General features: G+C 42.1%; 1 protein-coding gene across 3 annotated transcripts in view; it reads right to left on the reverse strand.

The window, feature by feature from the left end:
• The window catches only part of LOC138855371 (uncharacterized), a 118,883-nt gene that overhangs the window by 53,095 nt on the left and 48,288 nt on the right, over positions 1-17,500 (reverse strand). The window contains exons 5-8 of one of the 3 annotated variants that reach the window (XM_070104443.1): positions 11,595-11,726; positions 8,833-8,970; positions 7,931-8,080; positions 5,844-6,053 (exon numbers count right to left, since the gene is read on the reverse strand). In XM_070104443.1, the coding sequence (XP_069960544.1) occupies positions 5,844-6,053; positions 7,931-8,080; positions 8,833-8,970; positions 11,595-11,726 (630 nt within the window). Of the gene's footprint in view, positions 1-5,843; positions 6,054-7,930; positions 8,084-8,832; positions 8,971-11,594; positions 11,727-17,500 lie in introns of all 3 variants that reach the window. The other 2 variants (XM_070104442.1, XM_070104444.1) reach the window with 2 other exon arrangements.

A 17,500-nucleotide genomic window follows, 5' to 3' on the forward strand; every position in this document is an offset into this window, starting at 1 on the left:
TTTACTCTCTCTCTCTCTCTCCAAACTTTTCACATTATTACCAGCTTCGCGTAAATAAAGAAAGGAGACAATTTTGAGAGATAATTGCAGTTGGATAGTTCATGAGAGATAGATGTCTCTCCAGTGGCGCAAGTTGCAGAGATAATTTATATAGTGCAAGAGAGATATATCAGAGACAGAGAAGAGACGTAGAGTGAGAATGAGAAAATAGGAGAGAGAAAGTGTAGAGATACAGGAGGCAAGTAGAGAGTGAGAGAGTGAGTGAGAGAGAGAGAGTGAAATTTGGGGTGAAATTTGACTCCAAACTAACCATGAAGAACCATGTTGTAAATCTTGCAAACAAGGCAGCCAGGAAGCTTACAGCACTTCGCCGTATCTCGCATCTGCTTAACAGTAGGTGTTGCAAGATTCTGTACAAGGCACAAGTACGCTCACACCTTGAGTATGCTCCACTTTCTTGGTTTGCCTGCCCCCCCTCTCATCTGCGACTGCTTGACAGAGTAGAGAACAGAGCAAGACGTCTCATCTCTCGCCTGGACCCATCCTGGATAGATCTGTCATTTCAGCAGAGCCTTCAACACAGGAGGGATGTGGGTGGCCTTACTGTTATGTACAAGGCCAATATTGTCAAAGTACCACACTTGGATCCACTTCGAGGACAGCGAGAAGCAAGCTTTTATGCCACAAGACGGGCAGCCAGCAGCAACTTCACTCTGGCTGTACCCTTCTCCAGAACATCACTCCATCTGAGATCATACATACCCAGGATGACTCGAGTATGGAACACATTCGTACAGCATAATGATGTCAACGAGATAACGTCAGTTGATCAAATGAAAATGCTGGCCCACAGATAGTCCACAGCTGGCCCACAGATGGCTCCAACTTCATCCTGTTCTCTACTTGTATGTCTCATAACAATAAAAATGCTTTCAAATGAGCTGATGTAGGTAACAGCTCTTAGCTTGTTAATAAAGCTAGGGATCCCTAACCTTGTCAAACTCTGTGTAAAAAAAGTGAGAGAAAGTGAGAAAGAGACAGGTAGATAAACAGATGGAGAGAGAAATAGATATATAAATAGATATATAAACAGATAAAGAGAGAAATAGATAAATAAAGACAGAGAGAGAGAGAGAAAGCGAAAGAGGGAGGGAGAGAGAGAGAGAGAGAGAGAGAGAGAGAGAGAGAGAGAGAGAGAGAGAGAGAGGAATGACAGATCAAACTGACCCTCTCTAATTGAAATTCTTACCCTTTCAATTAATTGGATATTTGAAAGGTAAAATAGAGTGCCAGCGAGACAGAGGCACTGAAGGCACTGTGAACAACAGTGCCTATGTCACTGTTGTAAGTCTGACACTCCCATGTACCTTGCTGACAGTCCACACCCACCAACACTTACTTTAACTCTCATCAAGATATATATATATATATATATATATATATATATATATATATATATATATATATATATATATATATATATATATATATATATATATATATATATATATATATATATATATATATATATATATATATATATATATATATATATATATATATATATATATATATATATATATATATATATATATATATATATATATATATATATATATACATATATATATATATATATATATATATATATATATATATATACATATGTATATATATATATATATATATATATATATATATATATATATATATATATATATATATATATATATATATATATTTATATATATAGCATGAATGAACAAAGCTCTACACAGAGTGAATCACAGCTTGATAAAGCTCTACACAGAGTGAATCACAGCTTGATAAAGCTCTACACAGAGTGAATCACAGCTTGATAAAGCTCTACACAGAGTGAATCACAGCTTGATAAAGCTCTACACAGAGTGAATCACAGCTTGATAAAGCTCTACACAGAGTGAATCACAGCTTGATAAAGCTCTACATAGAGTGAATCACTGCTTGATAAAGCTCTACACAGAGTGAATCACAGCTTGATAAAGCTCTACATAGAGTGAATCACAGCTTGATAAAGCTCTACACAGAGTGAATCACAGCTTGATAAAGCTCTACACAGAGTGAATCACAGCTTGATAAAGCTCTACACAGAGTGAATCACAGCTTGATAAAGCTCTACACAGAGTGAATCACAGCATGATAAAGCTCTACATAGAGTGAATCACAGCATGATAAAGCTCTACACAGAGTGAATCACAGCTTGATAAAGCTCTACACAGAGTGAATCACAGCTTGATAAAGCTCTACACAGAGTGAATCACAGCTTGATAAAGCTCTACACAGAGTGAATCACAGCTTGATAAAGCTCTACACAGAGTGAATCACAGCTTGATAAAGCTCTACACAGAGTGAATCACAGCTTGATAAAGCTCTACACAGAGTGAATCACAGCTTGATAAAGCTCTACACAGAGTGAATCACAGCTTGATAAAGCTCTACATAGAGTGAGTCACAGCTTGATAAAGCTCTACACAGAGTGAATCACAGCTTGATAAAGCTCTACACAGAGTGAATCACAGCTTGATAAAGCTCTACACAGAGTGAATCACAGCTTGATAAAGCTCTACACAGAGTGAATCACAGCTTGATAAAGCTCTACACAGAGTGAATCACAGCTTGATAAAGCTCTACACAGAGTGAATCACAGCTTGATAAAGCTCTACACAGAGTGAATCACAGCTTGATAAAGCTCTACACAGAGTGAATCACAGCTTGATAAAGCTCTACACAGAGTGAATCACAGCTTGATAAAGCTCTACACAGAGTGAATCACAGCTTGATAAAGCTCTACACAGAGTGAATCACAGCTTGATAAAGCTCTACACAGAGTGAATCACAGCTTGATAAAGCTCTACATAGAGTGAATCACAGCTTGATAAAGATCTACACAGAGTGAATCACAGCTTGATAAAGCTCTACACAGAGTGAATCACAGCTTGATAAAGCTCTACACAGAGTGAATCACAGCTTGATAAAGCTCTACACAGAGTGAATCACAGCTTGATAAAGCTCTACACAGAGTGAATCACAGCTTGATAAAGCTCTACACAGAGTGAATCACAGCTTGATAAAGCTCTACACAGAGTGAATCACAGCTTGATAAAGCTCTACATAGAGTGAATCACAGCTTGATAAAGATCTACACAGAGTGAATCACAGCTTGATAAAGCTCTACACAGAGTGAATCACAGCTTGATAAAGCTCTACACAGAGTGAATCACAGCTTGATAAAGCTCTACACAGAGTGAATCACAGCTTGATAAAGCTCTACACAGAGTGAATCACAGCTTGATAAAGCTCTACACAGAGTGAATCACAGCTTGATAAAGCTCTACATAGAGTGAATCACAGCTTGATAAAGATCTACACAGAGTGAATCACAGCTTGATAAAGCTCTACACAGAGTGAATCACAGCTTGATAAAGCTCTACACAGAGTGAATCACAGCTTGATAAAGCTCTACACAGAGTGAATCACAGCTTGATAAAGCTCTACACAGAGTGAATCACAGCTTGATAAAGCTCTACACAGAGTGAATCACAGCTTGATAAAGCTCTACACAGAGTGAATCACAGCTTGATAAAGCTCTACACAGAGTGAATCACAGCTTGATAAAGCTCTACACAGAGTGAATCACAGCTTGATAAAGCTCTACACAGAGTGAATCACAGCTTGATAAAGCTCTACATAGCGTGAATCACAGATTGATAAAGCTCTACACAGATGAATCAGCTTGATAAAGCTCTACACAGAGTGAATCACAGCTTGATAAAGCTCTACACAGAGTGAATCACAGCTTGATAAAGCTCTACACAGAGTGAATCACAGCTTGATAAAGCTCTACATAGAGTGAATCACAGCTTGATAAAGCTCTACATAGAGTGAATCACAGCTTGATAAAGCTCTACATAGAGTGAATCACAGCATGATAAAGCTCTACATAGAGTGAATCACAGCTTGATAAAGCTCTACATAGAGTGAATCACAGCATAATAAAGCTCTACATAGAGTGAATCACAGCTTGATAAAGCTCTACATAGAGTGAATCACAGCATGATAAAGCTCTACATAGAGTGAATCACAGCTTGATAAAGCTCTACATAGAGTGAATCACAGCATGATAAAGCTCTACATAGAGTGAATCACAGCTTGATAAAGCTCTACATAGAGTGAATCACAGCATAATAAAGCTCTACATAGAGTGAATCACAGCTTGATAAAGCTCTACATAGAGTGAATCACAGCATGATAAAGCTCTACATAGAGTGAATCACAGCTTGATAAAGCTCTACATAGAGTGAATCACAGCATAATAAAGCTCTACATAGAGTGAATCACAGCATAATAAAGCTCTACATAGAGTGAATCACAGCATGATAAAGCTCTACATAGAGTGAATCACAGCTTGATAAAGCTCTACATAGAGTGAATCACAGCATAATAAAGCTCTACATAGAGTGAATCACAGCATAATAAAGCTCTACATAGAGTGAATCACAGCATGATAAAGCTCTACATAGAGTGAATCACAGCTTGATAAAGTTCTACATAGAGTGAATCACAGCATGAAAAAGCTCTACATAGAGTGAATCACAGCTTGATAAAGCTCTACATAGAGTGAATCACAGCATGATAAAGCTCTACATAGAGTGAATCACAGCTTGATAAAGCTCTACATAGAGTGAATCACAGCATAATAAAGCTCTACATAGAGTGAATCACAGCTTGATAAAGCTCTACATAGAGTGAATCACAGCATAATAAAGCTCTACATAGAGTGAATCACAGCATAATAAAGCTCTACATAGAGTGAATCACAGCATAATAAAGCTCTACATAGAGTGAATCACAGCTTGATAAAGCTCTACATGGAAGGGGTAAACGAAGTCCTAATTTTAAAACCCTAGTTTCGCCCATCTTCAGCCGTAAGTGCGACGTTTAGCACCCCGTATAACTTCTCAATGAGCAAAACGTCGTTATCAGACACAAATAACCCGCATATAGAAGAGAGAAGCTCCTTTTACAACGTTTCGGTCGCATTTGAGTCATTAACATAAGCTCCTCTCTCTCCTATCAGCGGGTTTCACCCCCTTACAGAAACAACATTTCGAAAATAGCACATTTTGAACCTTCCGTTTCCACCTTACGATGTTTACACTCTCTGGAAAAGGTGGATTCCATACCTACTTCCATGTCCACCTCACAGTGTAAACAGTCTCTGGGAAAGGGGATTCCATACCTATTTCTATGTCCACCTCACAGTGTAAGCAGTCTCTGGAAAAGGTGGATTCCATACCTACTTCCATGTCCACCTCACAGTGTAAACAGTCTCTGGAAAAAGTGGATTCCATACCTACTTCCATGTCCACCTCACAGTGTAAACAGTCTCTGGAAAAAGTGGATTCCATACCTACTTCCATGTCCACCTCACAGTGTAAACAGTCTCTGGGAAAGGGGATTCCATACCTACTTCCATGTCCACCTCACAGTGTAAACAGTCTCTGGGAAAGGGGATTCCATACCTATTTCTATGTCCACCTCACAGTGTAAGCAGTCTCTGGAAAAGGTGGATTCCATACCTACTTCCATGTCCACCTCACAGTGTAAACAGTCTCTGGGAAAGTGGATTCCATACCTACTTCCATGTCCACCTCACAGTGTAAACAGTCTCTGGAAAAGGTGGATTCCATACCTACTTCCATGTCCACCTCACAGTGTAAACAGTCTCTGGAAAAGGGAATTCCATACCTATTTCTATGTCCACCTCACAGTGCAAACAGTCTTTGGAAAAGGGAATTCCATACCTCTTCCAGCGTTCTTCTTGGAAGTTGTCTGCTTTCCTCTTGGTCTGCCTCTCCTCCCTGTTGTATAGTTCTTCTCCATGTCTTCACTTGAGCTGTGGTTTATCAAGTTCCCTTCTGCGTCTTCTCCCGAGGATTCACCTCTCTCTCCTGCTGGTCCTGTAGTTTGGGAACCTTGTGTAGAGTCCTCCTTTGGGGACCGAGGCTCGATTTCTGCAAGAGATGTAATTGATAGATATAGTATACTGGAAGATCGTGGCTGGAACAACTCACAGCTAACCCAGAATGACTTGGCACCTCTCAGCGTATATACACATAGATGTGAGCATCTCTCAGCGTATATACACAGAAATGAGAGCATCTCTCAGCGAATATACACAGAAATGAGAACATCTCTCAGCGTATATACACAGAAATGAGAGCATCTCTCAGCGTATGTACACATAGATGAGAGCATCTCTCAGCGTATGTACACATAGATGAGAGCATCTCTCAGCGTATATACACAGAAATGAGAGCATCTCTCAGCATATATACACAGAAATGAGAGCATCTCTCAGCGTATATACACAGAAATGAGAACATCTCTCAGCGTATATACACAGAAATGAGAGCATCTCTCAGCGTATATACACAGAAATGAGAGCATCTCTCAGCGAATATACACAGAAATGAGAGCATCTCTCAGCGAATATACACAGAAATGAGAACATCTCTCAGCGAATATACACAGAAATGAGAACATCTCACAGCGAATATACACAGAAATGAGAACATCTCTCAGCGTATATACACAGAAATGAGAACATCTCTCAGCGAATATACACAGAAATGAGAGCATCTCTCAGCGAATATACACTCAGCGTATATACACAGAAATGAGAGCATCTCTCAGCGTATATACACAGAAATGAGAGCATCTCTCAGCGAATATACACAGAAATGAGAACATCTCTCAGCGTATATACACAGAAATGAGAACATCTCACAGCGAATATACACAGAAATGAGAACATCTCTCAGCGAATATACACAGAAATGAGAGCATCTCTCAGCGAATATACACAGAAATGAGAGCATCTCTCAGCGTATATACACAGAAATGAGAGCATCTCTCAGCGAATATACACAGAAATGAGAGCATCTCTCAGCGTATATACACAGAAATGAGAGCATCTCTCAGCGAATATACACAGAAATGAGAACATCTCTCAGCGTATATACACAGAAATGAGAACATCTCACAGCAATATACACAGAAATGAGAACATCTCTCAGCGAATATACACAGAAATGAGAACATCTCTCAGCGTATATACACAGAAATGAGAACATCTCTCAGCGTATATACACAGCATCTCTCAGCGAATATACACAGAAATGAGAGCATCTCTCAGCGAATATACACAGAAATGAGAACATCTCTCAGCGAATATACACAGAAATGAGAACATCTCTCAGCGTATATACACAGAAATGAGAACATCTCTCAGCGAATATACACAGAAATGAGAGCATCTCTCAGCGAATATACACAGAAATGAGAGCATCTCTCAGCGTATATACACAGAAATGAGAGCATCTCTCAGCGAATATACACAGAAATGAGAGCATCTCTCAGCGTATATACACAGAAATGAGAGCATCTCTCAGCGAATATACACAGAAATGAGAACATCTCTCAGCGTATATACACAGAAATGAGAACATCTCACAGCGAATATACACAGAAATGAGAGCATCTCTCAGCGAATATACACAGAAATGAGAACATCTCTCAGCGAATATACACAGAAATGAGAGCATCTCTCAGCGAATATACACAGAAATGAGAGCACCTCGCAGTGTACATAAACAGAGATATACATACCCCAGTGTGTATATATACAAAGAGATATACATACCCCAGTGTGTATATATACACAGAGATATACATACTCCTGTGTGTATATATACACTATGAATTCCCTTTACACCCTATTTAAAGACTTAAAACACTTTTCCTGTTATCACAGACGTGATTTACAACCTTAATGACCCCCTCCCCAAACACACTAACAATCTAAGCAACGCACATGCATCATACATACCATACAACTTGATAGATCCATCTGTCTCTCCCAGACTGTTCTTGGCTATACATTTGTATGTATTAAAATCTTCCTTAGTGAGATTATGTATAACCAGACGCATATTGGTCTTATAGCTCTCTTCTTCTAATGTCGTCTCGTATTTGGTGCCTGCTGGGAGACGTAGAATGACGTAGTTACTACCAGAGAGGGAGAGAGAGAGAGAGAGAGAGAGAGAGAGAGAGAGAGAGAGAGAGAGAGAGAGTATTGGTAATCCATCCACACTTAGACTATCTACTAAGAACTCTAGATTACTGTTTGAGACAAAGTTAGTAAAGAGAGAGAGAGAGGAGAAAAATGCTGGTCCACAGCTGGCCCACAGATGGTCCACTGCTTGGCCCACAGATGGTCCACAGATGGTCCAAAGATGGTCCACATTTGGTCCACAGATGGTCCACAGATGGTCCACAGATGGTCCATAGATGGTCCACAGCTGGCCCACAGATGGCTCCAACTTCATCCTGTTCCCTACTTGTATGTCTCATAACAATAAAAATGCTTTCAAATGAGCTGATGTAGGTAACAGCTCTTAACTTGTCAATAAAGTTAGGAATCCTTAACCTGTAAATAGCTTGTCAATAAAGCTAGGGATCCTTAACCTGTAAATAGCTTGTCAATAAAGCTAGGGATCCTTAACCTGTAAATAGCTTGTCAATAAAGTTAGGAATCCTTAACCTGTAAATAGCTTGTCAATAAAGCTAGGGATCCTTAACCTTGTCAAACCCTGTGTAAAAAAAAGATATTAAGGCTAGAAAATGTGTGTGTGTGTATGTGTGTGTGTATGTGTGTGTGTGTGTGTGTGTGTGTGTGTGTGTGTGTGTGTGTGTGTGTGTGTAAAGTAACCAACACACATACACACTCACTTGCTGCTATCATCTCTCCCTTGTGATTGGTCCAGTAGTTGATGGAGTTGGGGAAGGCTTCGGTGTTACACTTCAACATGATATTGTCGCCGCCTCGAGCCCCTTCCAGCTGATTAGGAATCCACAACATGGGCGGAACTGCTCACATGGGAAGTCCCACGAGTTTAGTGGGAGTTCCAACAGATTTTGTGGGAGTTCCCAGGCCATCCGTGAAATTTCCCACAAATATGGTGATAATTCCCACATTGTTTCGTGGGAGTTTCCAGAGCGGTCGTGGGAGTTCCCACATGTTCCACGGAAAGTCCCACCACGCCCATGGGAGGTCCCACCACACCCATGGGAGGTCCCAGCACACCCATGGGAGGTCCCAGCACGCCCACACCACCAATAAAAAATCAAAGAGAAATATGTTAATATATAATAATGATAACATAACGTAAACAGAAACACACAGCTGAGAGAGCAACTCTCACTGAAGAGAGAAACTCTCTTAAGCAACTCTTAAAGACACTGTATTGAACACTAAATAAAGCGTCTCGACTTGCAATAAAACCAACACCGAGCAAAATTAACTTTCTGATATCCCGGTTAATAAAGACTTTTATTACCAGAGAAAAATATTATAGCTGCCAATATATATATATATATATATATATATATATATATATATATATATATATATATATATATATATATATATATATATATATATATATATATATATATATATATATATATATATATCTGGACAGATGACTAAAGTCGGTGCCGGATCAGCCAGGCTGTGGTTCGTATATTGGACTACGTGTGGCTAGCAGTAACAACCTGGTTGACCAGGCCCTGATCCACCGAGAGGCCTGGTTGTGGACTGGGCCGCGTAGGTGTTGATCCCTGGAATGCCCTCCAGGTAGACTCCAGGTAGGCACATATGTATGTATGTAGCCCAGTGGTTAACACACTGGCCTCTGAATTTCATAGTTCACTTGCCATGGGTTTGAACCCCTCCATTCCTTGATTCATCTGGCTAACGTAATTACTGTATTTAATATAGTGTATAAGTCCATATCATCTGATTACTGCCTAGTAAGTCTGACCTCAACAGCAAGTTAATTATTGGTCAGTTATGGACGATGTAATGTGACTTTGCTGTTTTGATTATAATTTGATTATAATTTGGTTAATAAATCTCAACATGGATTCAGAAGAGGTCATTCCTGACTGACTAATTTACTGCCTTTCTTCAATAAACCTTTGATAGACTGCCACACAATAGATTGTAAAACAAAGTGGCAGCTCATGGTATTGCCTGGAGTATACTTGGAGGTTGTTCCAGGGGGTCAACACCCCCCACGACCCGGTTCATGACCAGGCCTGGTTGTGGATCAGAACCTGATCAACCTGGCTGTTTTACTGCAGGGCACACGTAAACCAACGTAGGAACCAGAGCCAGGCTGATAAGGAATTGACTTTTGGGTAAAAGTGTTGCCATGGTTCGAGTCAAGGCTCACCCACAGGAAGCAGAGAGTGTCCATAAATGGAGTAAAATCTGAGTGGGAATCTGTAACAAGTGGTGTTCCAAAAGGAACAATTTTAGGCCCACTGTTGTTTATAATTTACATTAATGATGTGTTGACTAGAGAATAACAATTGACATGAGCCCACTCTCTAACAACACAACAATAGGCAGAATAATATATTCTGGGGAAGATCCCGCTGAACTTCAGGAAGGTTAGGTTAGGTTAAGTCAGGTCAGGTCAGATCAGGTCAGGTTAGGTTAGGTTAGGTTACGTTAGGTGAGGTGAGGTGAGGTGAGGTTTGGTAAGGTTAGGTAAGGTTAGGTTAGGTTAGGTTAGGTTAGGTTAGGTTAGGTTAGGTTAGGTTAGGTTAGGTGAGGTTAGGTTAGGTTAGGTTAGGTTAGGTTAGGTTAGGTTAGGTTAGGTTAGGTTAGGTGAGGTTAGGTTAGGTGAGGTTATGTTAGGCTGGGTCAGGTAAGGTCAGGTTAGGTTAGGTTAGGTAAGGTTAGGTTAGAGTAGGTCAGGTCAGGTCAGGTCAGGTTAGCTTAGGTAAGGTTGGCAGGAAACAGGACAAGTGTTTGCTGACAAGGGTCTTAGATGATGACCCACCATTGGAGCTTTTGGTCATCTGACTGAGGCCTTCCACTGGCTTACACCCCTTAAAACATTGTGGTCATAAGTATAATCATTTCTTCAGGAAGATTTGAAGAAAATAAAGTTGTGGCTTAAAAGTGGCAGATAAAGTTCAATGTGGATAAGTGCAGAGTGCAACAGGAATCCAGAGTCGAGATCAAGGCACATGTGCAAAAGTTGGGTCTCTTTATTGCTGGAATGGTTTTCCTACACAGTAGGTTTCTTCAGTCAAATATAGAGGCAGAAGGTGTAGTAGTGAAATGAAAATGTTGTAATTAGTCCATCAAGATTTATGGATTGATTACATCATCTCCAGGCTGAGGGACTGATTACCTCAAAATCCTCCTCATCTACCACCTCTCTCTCTGTATTGGACTGAAGAAGTCACTGGCTGGTGAAACATTTCCTCAGTAAAGATACCCAAATGTTGCGTAAATGTCGCATTCTTGAACTCGTTGGGTTTCAAAAAAATTTACACCACACCATTCTCCATGGGCTGACAGTCATACTGCAGTGCGCCGCTCTGCTGTAAAAACGACTACTCACACTATAAGAGACGCTGTATGACTCCCTCAGAGATCAGTACTTCCCACTGAGCGATCCAACACTACTCACACTGCACGTTAAGTTGAATCCTCTTGCTGACCGAGGGTTGGATCCCATTTGATGCCACACACAGATAGGCTCCCATATGAAGCCTTGACACCTTACCAATGGTCAAAATTGGTCCTTCAAGCACCTTGACCGCTGTCAAAACACAAAACACAGTTACTACTACTACTAATAATAATGATAATAATAATAATAATAATAATAATAATAATAATAATCTTTACTTCTACAAGAATGTGATACAACCATACAGATAGATAAATAAATACACAAATAGACTGAAATAGGTGACCAGAGACAGAGAAATATGAGACAAATATATGGTTGAATAGACAAGTAGACAGATAAATACTTGATAAGTAGATAGGAAGTTGACAAGTATAAATATAGACAAAGAGAGTTAGGTTAATAGATAAGTAGTTAAATGGTTAAATATATAGAGATTGATTGACAGATATAGTTAAATATAGTAAATAGATAGTGTGATAGATAGACAGACTTACAGTTAGAGTAACAAACAGACACAGACAGAGAGACAGACATACACACAGACAGATAGATGAACAGAAAGAGTGAGAGAGAGAGAGAGAGAGAGAGAGAGAGAGAGAGAGAGAGAGAGAGAGAGAGAGAGAGAGAGAGAGAGAGAGAGAGAGAGAGAGAGAGAGAGAGAGAGAGAGAGAGAGGAAAGCCTCCTAACACCTGCTTATCCTGTTCACCTGGCAGTAAATAGGTACCTTGGTGTTACATACACACACAAACACACACACACACACACACACACACACACACACACACACACACACACACACACACACACACACACACACACACACACACACAAAACAGGCCAAGTATCCATCGACAAGTGCCTCTAACAAGTAGTAACTACCAGACACACACACACACTTAATATCATATACCTCCCATTAACCTTCCCCCCATATTTACAGCCCCATTATTCTCTTCCCCCATGATGGGAGAGATTACCAGAGCACCAGAGAGATGACGGATGGTATCTGTTCTGCCTAAGCTACGAGACAGAGAGATCCCAGAGATCTCTCTCACTAATACGTACACAGAAAATTGCTTATAATCCTTCACACTGAGGCTGGCTGGATAGGCCTGGCTGGATTATGTAGGCTTAGGGCTGCCTCTCATGGGTGGGGGTTGATGCCGGGGATGGGCTCTTGATCAGAGGATATGAGGCTGTTGTAACCTTCTCTGGATCTAACCTCAGTGCCATACAAGATAATAATAATAATAATAATAATAATAATAATAATAATAATAATAATAATAATAATAATAATAATAATAATAATAATAATAATAACTGAGTGGTGTATCTCTCAGTGTATATACACTGAGAGATATACTGACAGATGATCTGTCTATTAAAATTGAGAAGTATATACTATCTCGCTGTCTATATACACTGAGAAGTATTCATCAGTGTATATATATACACTGAGAAGTATTCATCAGTGTATATATATACACTGACATGTATGTATTTACGTTTTTTTTAATAAAAAATACAAATCTAGATTATTTTAAGTATTATCATACTATGTTGGTCAATGTTGGTCCATGTTGGTCCATGTTGGTCCATGTTGGTCCATGTTGGTCCATGTTGGTCCATGTTGGTCCATGGTGGTACATCGTGGTACATGGTAGTCCATGGTGATCCATGTTGGTCCATGTTGGTCCATGTTGGTCCATGTTGGTCCATGTTGGTCCATGTTGGTACATCGTGGTACATGGTAGTCCATGTTGGTCCATGTTGGTCCATGTTGGTCCATGTTGGTCCATGTTGGTCCATGGTGGTCCACGTTGGTCCATGTTGGTCCATGTTGGTCCATGTTGGTCCATGTTGGTCCATGTTGGTCCATGTTGGTACATTGTGGTACATGGTAGTCCATGGTGATCCATGTTGGTCCATGTTGGTCCATGTTGGTCCATGTTGGTCCATGTTGGTCCATGTTGGTACATCGTGGTACATGGTAGTCCATGGTGATCCATGTTGGTCCATGTTGGTCCATGTTGGTCCATGTTGGTCCATGGTGGTCCACGTTGGTCCATGTGGGTCCATGTTGGTCCATGTTGGTCCATGTTGGTCCATGTTGGTCCATGTTGGTACATTGTGGTACATGGTAGTCCATGGTGATCCATGTTGGTCCATGTTGGTCCATGTTGGTCCATGTTGGTCCATGTTGGTCCATGTTGGTCCATGTTGGTACATCGTGGTACATGGTAGTCCATGGTGATCCATGTTGGTCCATGTTGGTCCATGTTGGTCCATGTTGGTCCATGGTGGTCCAAGTTGGTCCATGTGGGTCCATGTTGGTCCATGTTGGTCCATGTTGGTCCATGTTGGTCCATGTTGGAACATCGTGGTACATGGTAGTCCATGGTGATCCATGTTGGTCCATGTTGGTCCATGTTCGTCCATGTTGGTCCATGTTGGTCCATATTGGTCCATGTTGGTCTATGGTGGTCCATGTTGGTCCATGTTGGTCCATGTTGGTCCATGTTGGTACATTGTGGTACATGGTAGTCCATGGTGATCCATGTTGGTGCATGCTGGTCCATGTTGGTCCATGTTGGTCCATGTTGGTCCATGTTGGTACATCGTGGTACATGGTAGTCCATGGTGATCCATGTTGGTCCATGTTGGTCCATGTTGGTCCATGGTGGTCCACGTTGGTCCATGTTGGTCCATGTTGGTCCATGTTGGTCCATGTTGGTCCATGTTGGTCCATGGTGGTCCATGTTGGTCCATGGTGGTCCATGTTGGTCCATGTTGGTCCATGTTGGTACATCGTGGTACATGGTAGTCCATGGTGATCCATGTTGGTCCATGTTGGTCCATGTTGGTCCATGTTGGTACATCGTGGTACATGGTAGTCCATGGTGATCCATGTTGGTCCATGTTGGTCCATGGTGGTCCACGTTGGTCCATGTTGGTCCATGTTGGTCCATGTTGGTCCATATTGGTCCATGTTGGTCCATGGTGGTCCATGTTGGTCCATGGTGGTCCATGTTGGTCCATGTTGGTACATCGTGGTACATGGTAGTCCATGGTGATCCATGTTGGTCCATGTTGGTCCATGTTGGTCCATGTTGGTCCATGTTGGTCCATGTTGGTACATCGTGGAACATGGTAGTCCATGGTGATGCATGTTGGTCCATGTTGGTCCATGTGGGTCCATGTTGGTCCATGTTGGTCCATGTTGGTCCATGGTGGTCCATGTTGGCCCATGTTGGTTCATGTTGGTCCATGTTGGTCCATGTTGGTCGATGTTGGTCTATGTTGGTCCATGTTGGTTCAAGTTGGTCCATGTTGGTCAATGGTGATCCATGTTGGTCCATGTTGGTTCATGTTGGTTCATGTTGGCCCATGTCCATGCTGGTCCATGTTGGTCCATGTTGGTACATCGTGGTACATGGTAGTCCATGGTGGTCCATGTTGGTCCATGTTGGTCCATGTTGGTTCGTGGTCCATGTTGTCCATGGTGGTCCATGTTGGTTCATGTTGGTCCATGTTGGTCTATGTTGGTTCATGTTGGTACATCGTGGTACATGGTAGTCCATGGTGATCCATGTTGGTCCATGTTGGTCCATGTTGGTCCATGTTGGTCCATGTTGGTCCACGTTGGTCCATGGTGGTCCATGTTGGTTCATGGTGGTCCATGTTGGTCCATGTTGGTCCATGTTGGTCCATGTTGGTCCATGTTGGTTCATGGTGGTCCATGTTGGTCCATGTTGGTCCATGTTGGTACATTGTGGTACATGGTAGTCCATGGTGATCCATGTTGGTCCATGTTGGTCCATGTTGGTACATGGTGGTCCAAGGTGGTCCATGGTGGTCCGTGGTGGCCCATGGTGGTCCAAGGTGGTATATGGAGGTACGTGGTAGTACATGGTGGTCCATGTAGGTCCATGATGGTACATTGTGGTCCATGGTACAGTAGAGAGGGTGATGGTCCATAGCACAATAGAGATGGTAGCTGGTCCAGTTACAATAGAGAGGGTGCTGGTCCAGGGAAGTTGGTCCATGGTACAATAGAGATGGTAGTTGGATCAGGGTAGCTGGTCCAGTTACAACAGAGATGGTAGCTGGACCAGGGTAACTGGTCCATGATGCAACAGAGACGGTAGCTGGTCCAGACAAGCTGGTCCAGGGTAGCTGGTCCAAGGTAGCTGGTCCAGAGTAGCTGGTCCAAGGTAGCTGGTCCAAGGTAGCAGGTCCAAGGTAGCTGGTCCAGGGTAGCTGGTCCAATGTAGCTGGTCCAAGGTAGCTGGTCCAGGGTAGCTGGTCCAAGGTAGCTGGTCCAAGGTAGCTGGTCCAGGGTAGCTGGTCCAATGTAGCTGGTCCAAGGTAGCTGGTCCAAGGAAGCTGGTCCAAGGTAGCTGGTCCAGGGAAGCTGGTCCAGGGTAGCTGGTCCAGGGTAACTAGTCCAGTAACAATAGAGATGGCAGCCGGTCTAGGGTAGCTGGTCCAAGGTAGCTGGTCCAAGGTAGCTGGTCCAAGGTAGCTGGTCCAGGGTAGCTGGTCCAAGGTAGCTGGTCCAAGGTAGCTGGTCCAGGGTAGCTGGTCCAGGGTAGCTGGTCCAAGGTAGCTGGTCCAGGGTAGCTGGTCCAGGGTAACTAGTCCAGTAACAATAGAGATGGCAGCCGGTCCAGGGTAGCTGGTCCATGGTACAATTCAGTTTCCAAGCCTTCACTGTACCAGCGCTCCCGGATGCATCACAAGCCTTTGATAAAGCCGAGCTCTGTCGGCTCTACAAAGAGTTTGTGTCAGCTCTACAAAGAGTTGCTAAAATGTAAGGTATGCCCGGTAACGAATAGATATTTATATCTATCTATCGTTCCCAAACTATCCAGGAACCTCTCACTGACTAATGTATCTATCCGTCTATCTATCTGTCCAATCAAACTATCCAAATATGAATGGTAATGTATATAATGTATATATATATATATATATATATATATATATATATATATATATATATATATATATATATATGTGTGTGTGTGTGTGTGTGTGTGTGTGTGTGTGTGTGTGTGTGTGTGTGTGTGTGTGTGTGTGTGTGTGTGTGTGTGTGTGTGTATAGAAATGGTAGTGGTGGTGGTAGTTTCTGGTAGCTGTGGTGGTGGTAGGTATCGTGGTGATAGTTATGGTGGTGGTAGTTGTGGTGGAAGTTGTGGTAGTTGTGGTAGCTGTAGTAGTAGTGGTAGTTGTGGAGATATAGTGGTAGTTGTGGTGGTAGTTGTGGTAGTTGTGGTAGCTGTAGTAGTAGTGGCAGTTGTGGTAGTTATAGTGGTAGTTGTGGTGGCAGTTGTGGTAGTTGTTGTAGTTGTGGTAGTTGTGGTGGTAGTTGTGGTAGTTGTGGTAGTTGTGGTGGTAGTTGTGGTAGTTGTGGTGGTAGTTGTGGTGGTAGTTGTGGTAGTTGTAGTGGTAGTTGTGGTAGTTGTGGTAGCTGTAGTAGTAGTGGTAGTTGTGGTAGTTGTGGTGGTAGCATTTAAATCCCCTGAGAGAAAAGTTTGCCTGGTGACCAACACAGCAAAAACGAACCCACCCACCCACCACCCACCACCCACCACCCACCACCCACCACCCAACACTTCCTTGAACCTGTCCCTCACGTTCCTAGCCCCAGGCTATAGTAGTCCTAGCCAGCGACAATGTTTTGCTGCTGCCACTGTTCACCTAGCAGTAAATAGGTACCTGGGTGTTAGTTGAGTGTTGTGGGTGGCATCCTGGGCAGGGTGAGACGTATGGGCAAGTCACCTTACACCTGCTGTCACTGTTCACCTAGCAGTAAATAGGTACCTGGGTGTTAGTTGAGTGTTGTGGGTGGCATCCTGGGCAGGGTGAGACGTATGGGCAAGTCACCTTACAC

The sequence above is a fragment of the Cherax quadricarinatus genome, chromosome 92 (assembly GCF_038502225.1).
Source record: "Cherax quadricarinatus isolate ZL_2023a chromosome 92, ASM3850222v1, whole genome shotgun sequence".
NCBI lineage: Eukaryota > Metazoa > Arthropoda > Malacostraca > Decapoda > Parastacidae > Cherax > Cherax quadricarinatus.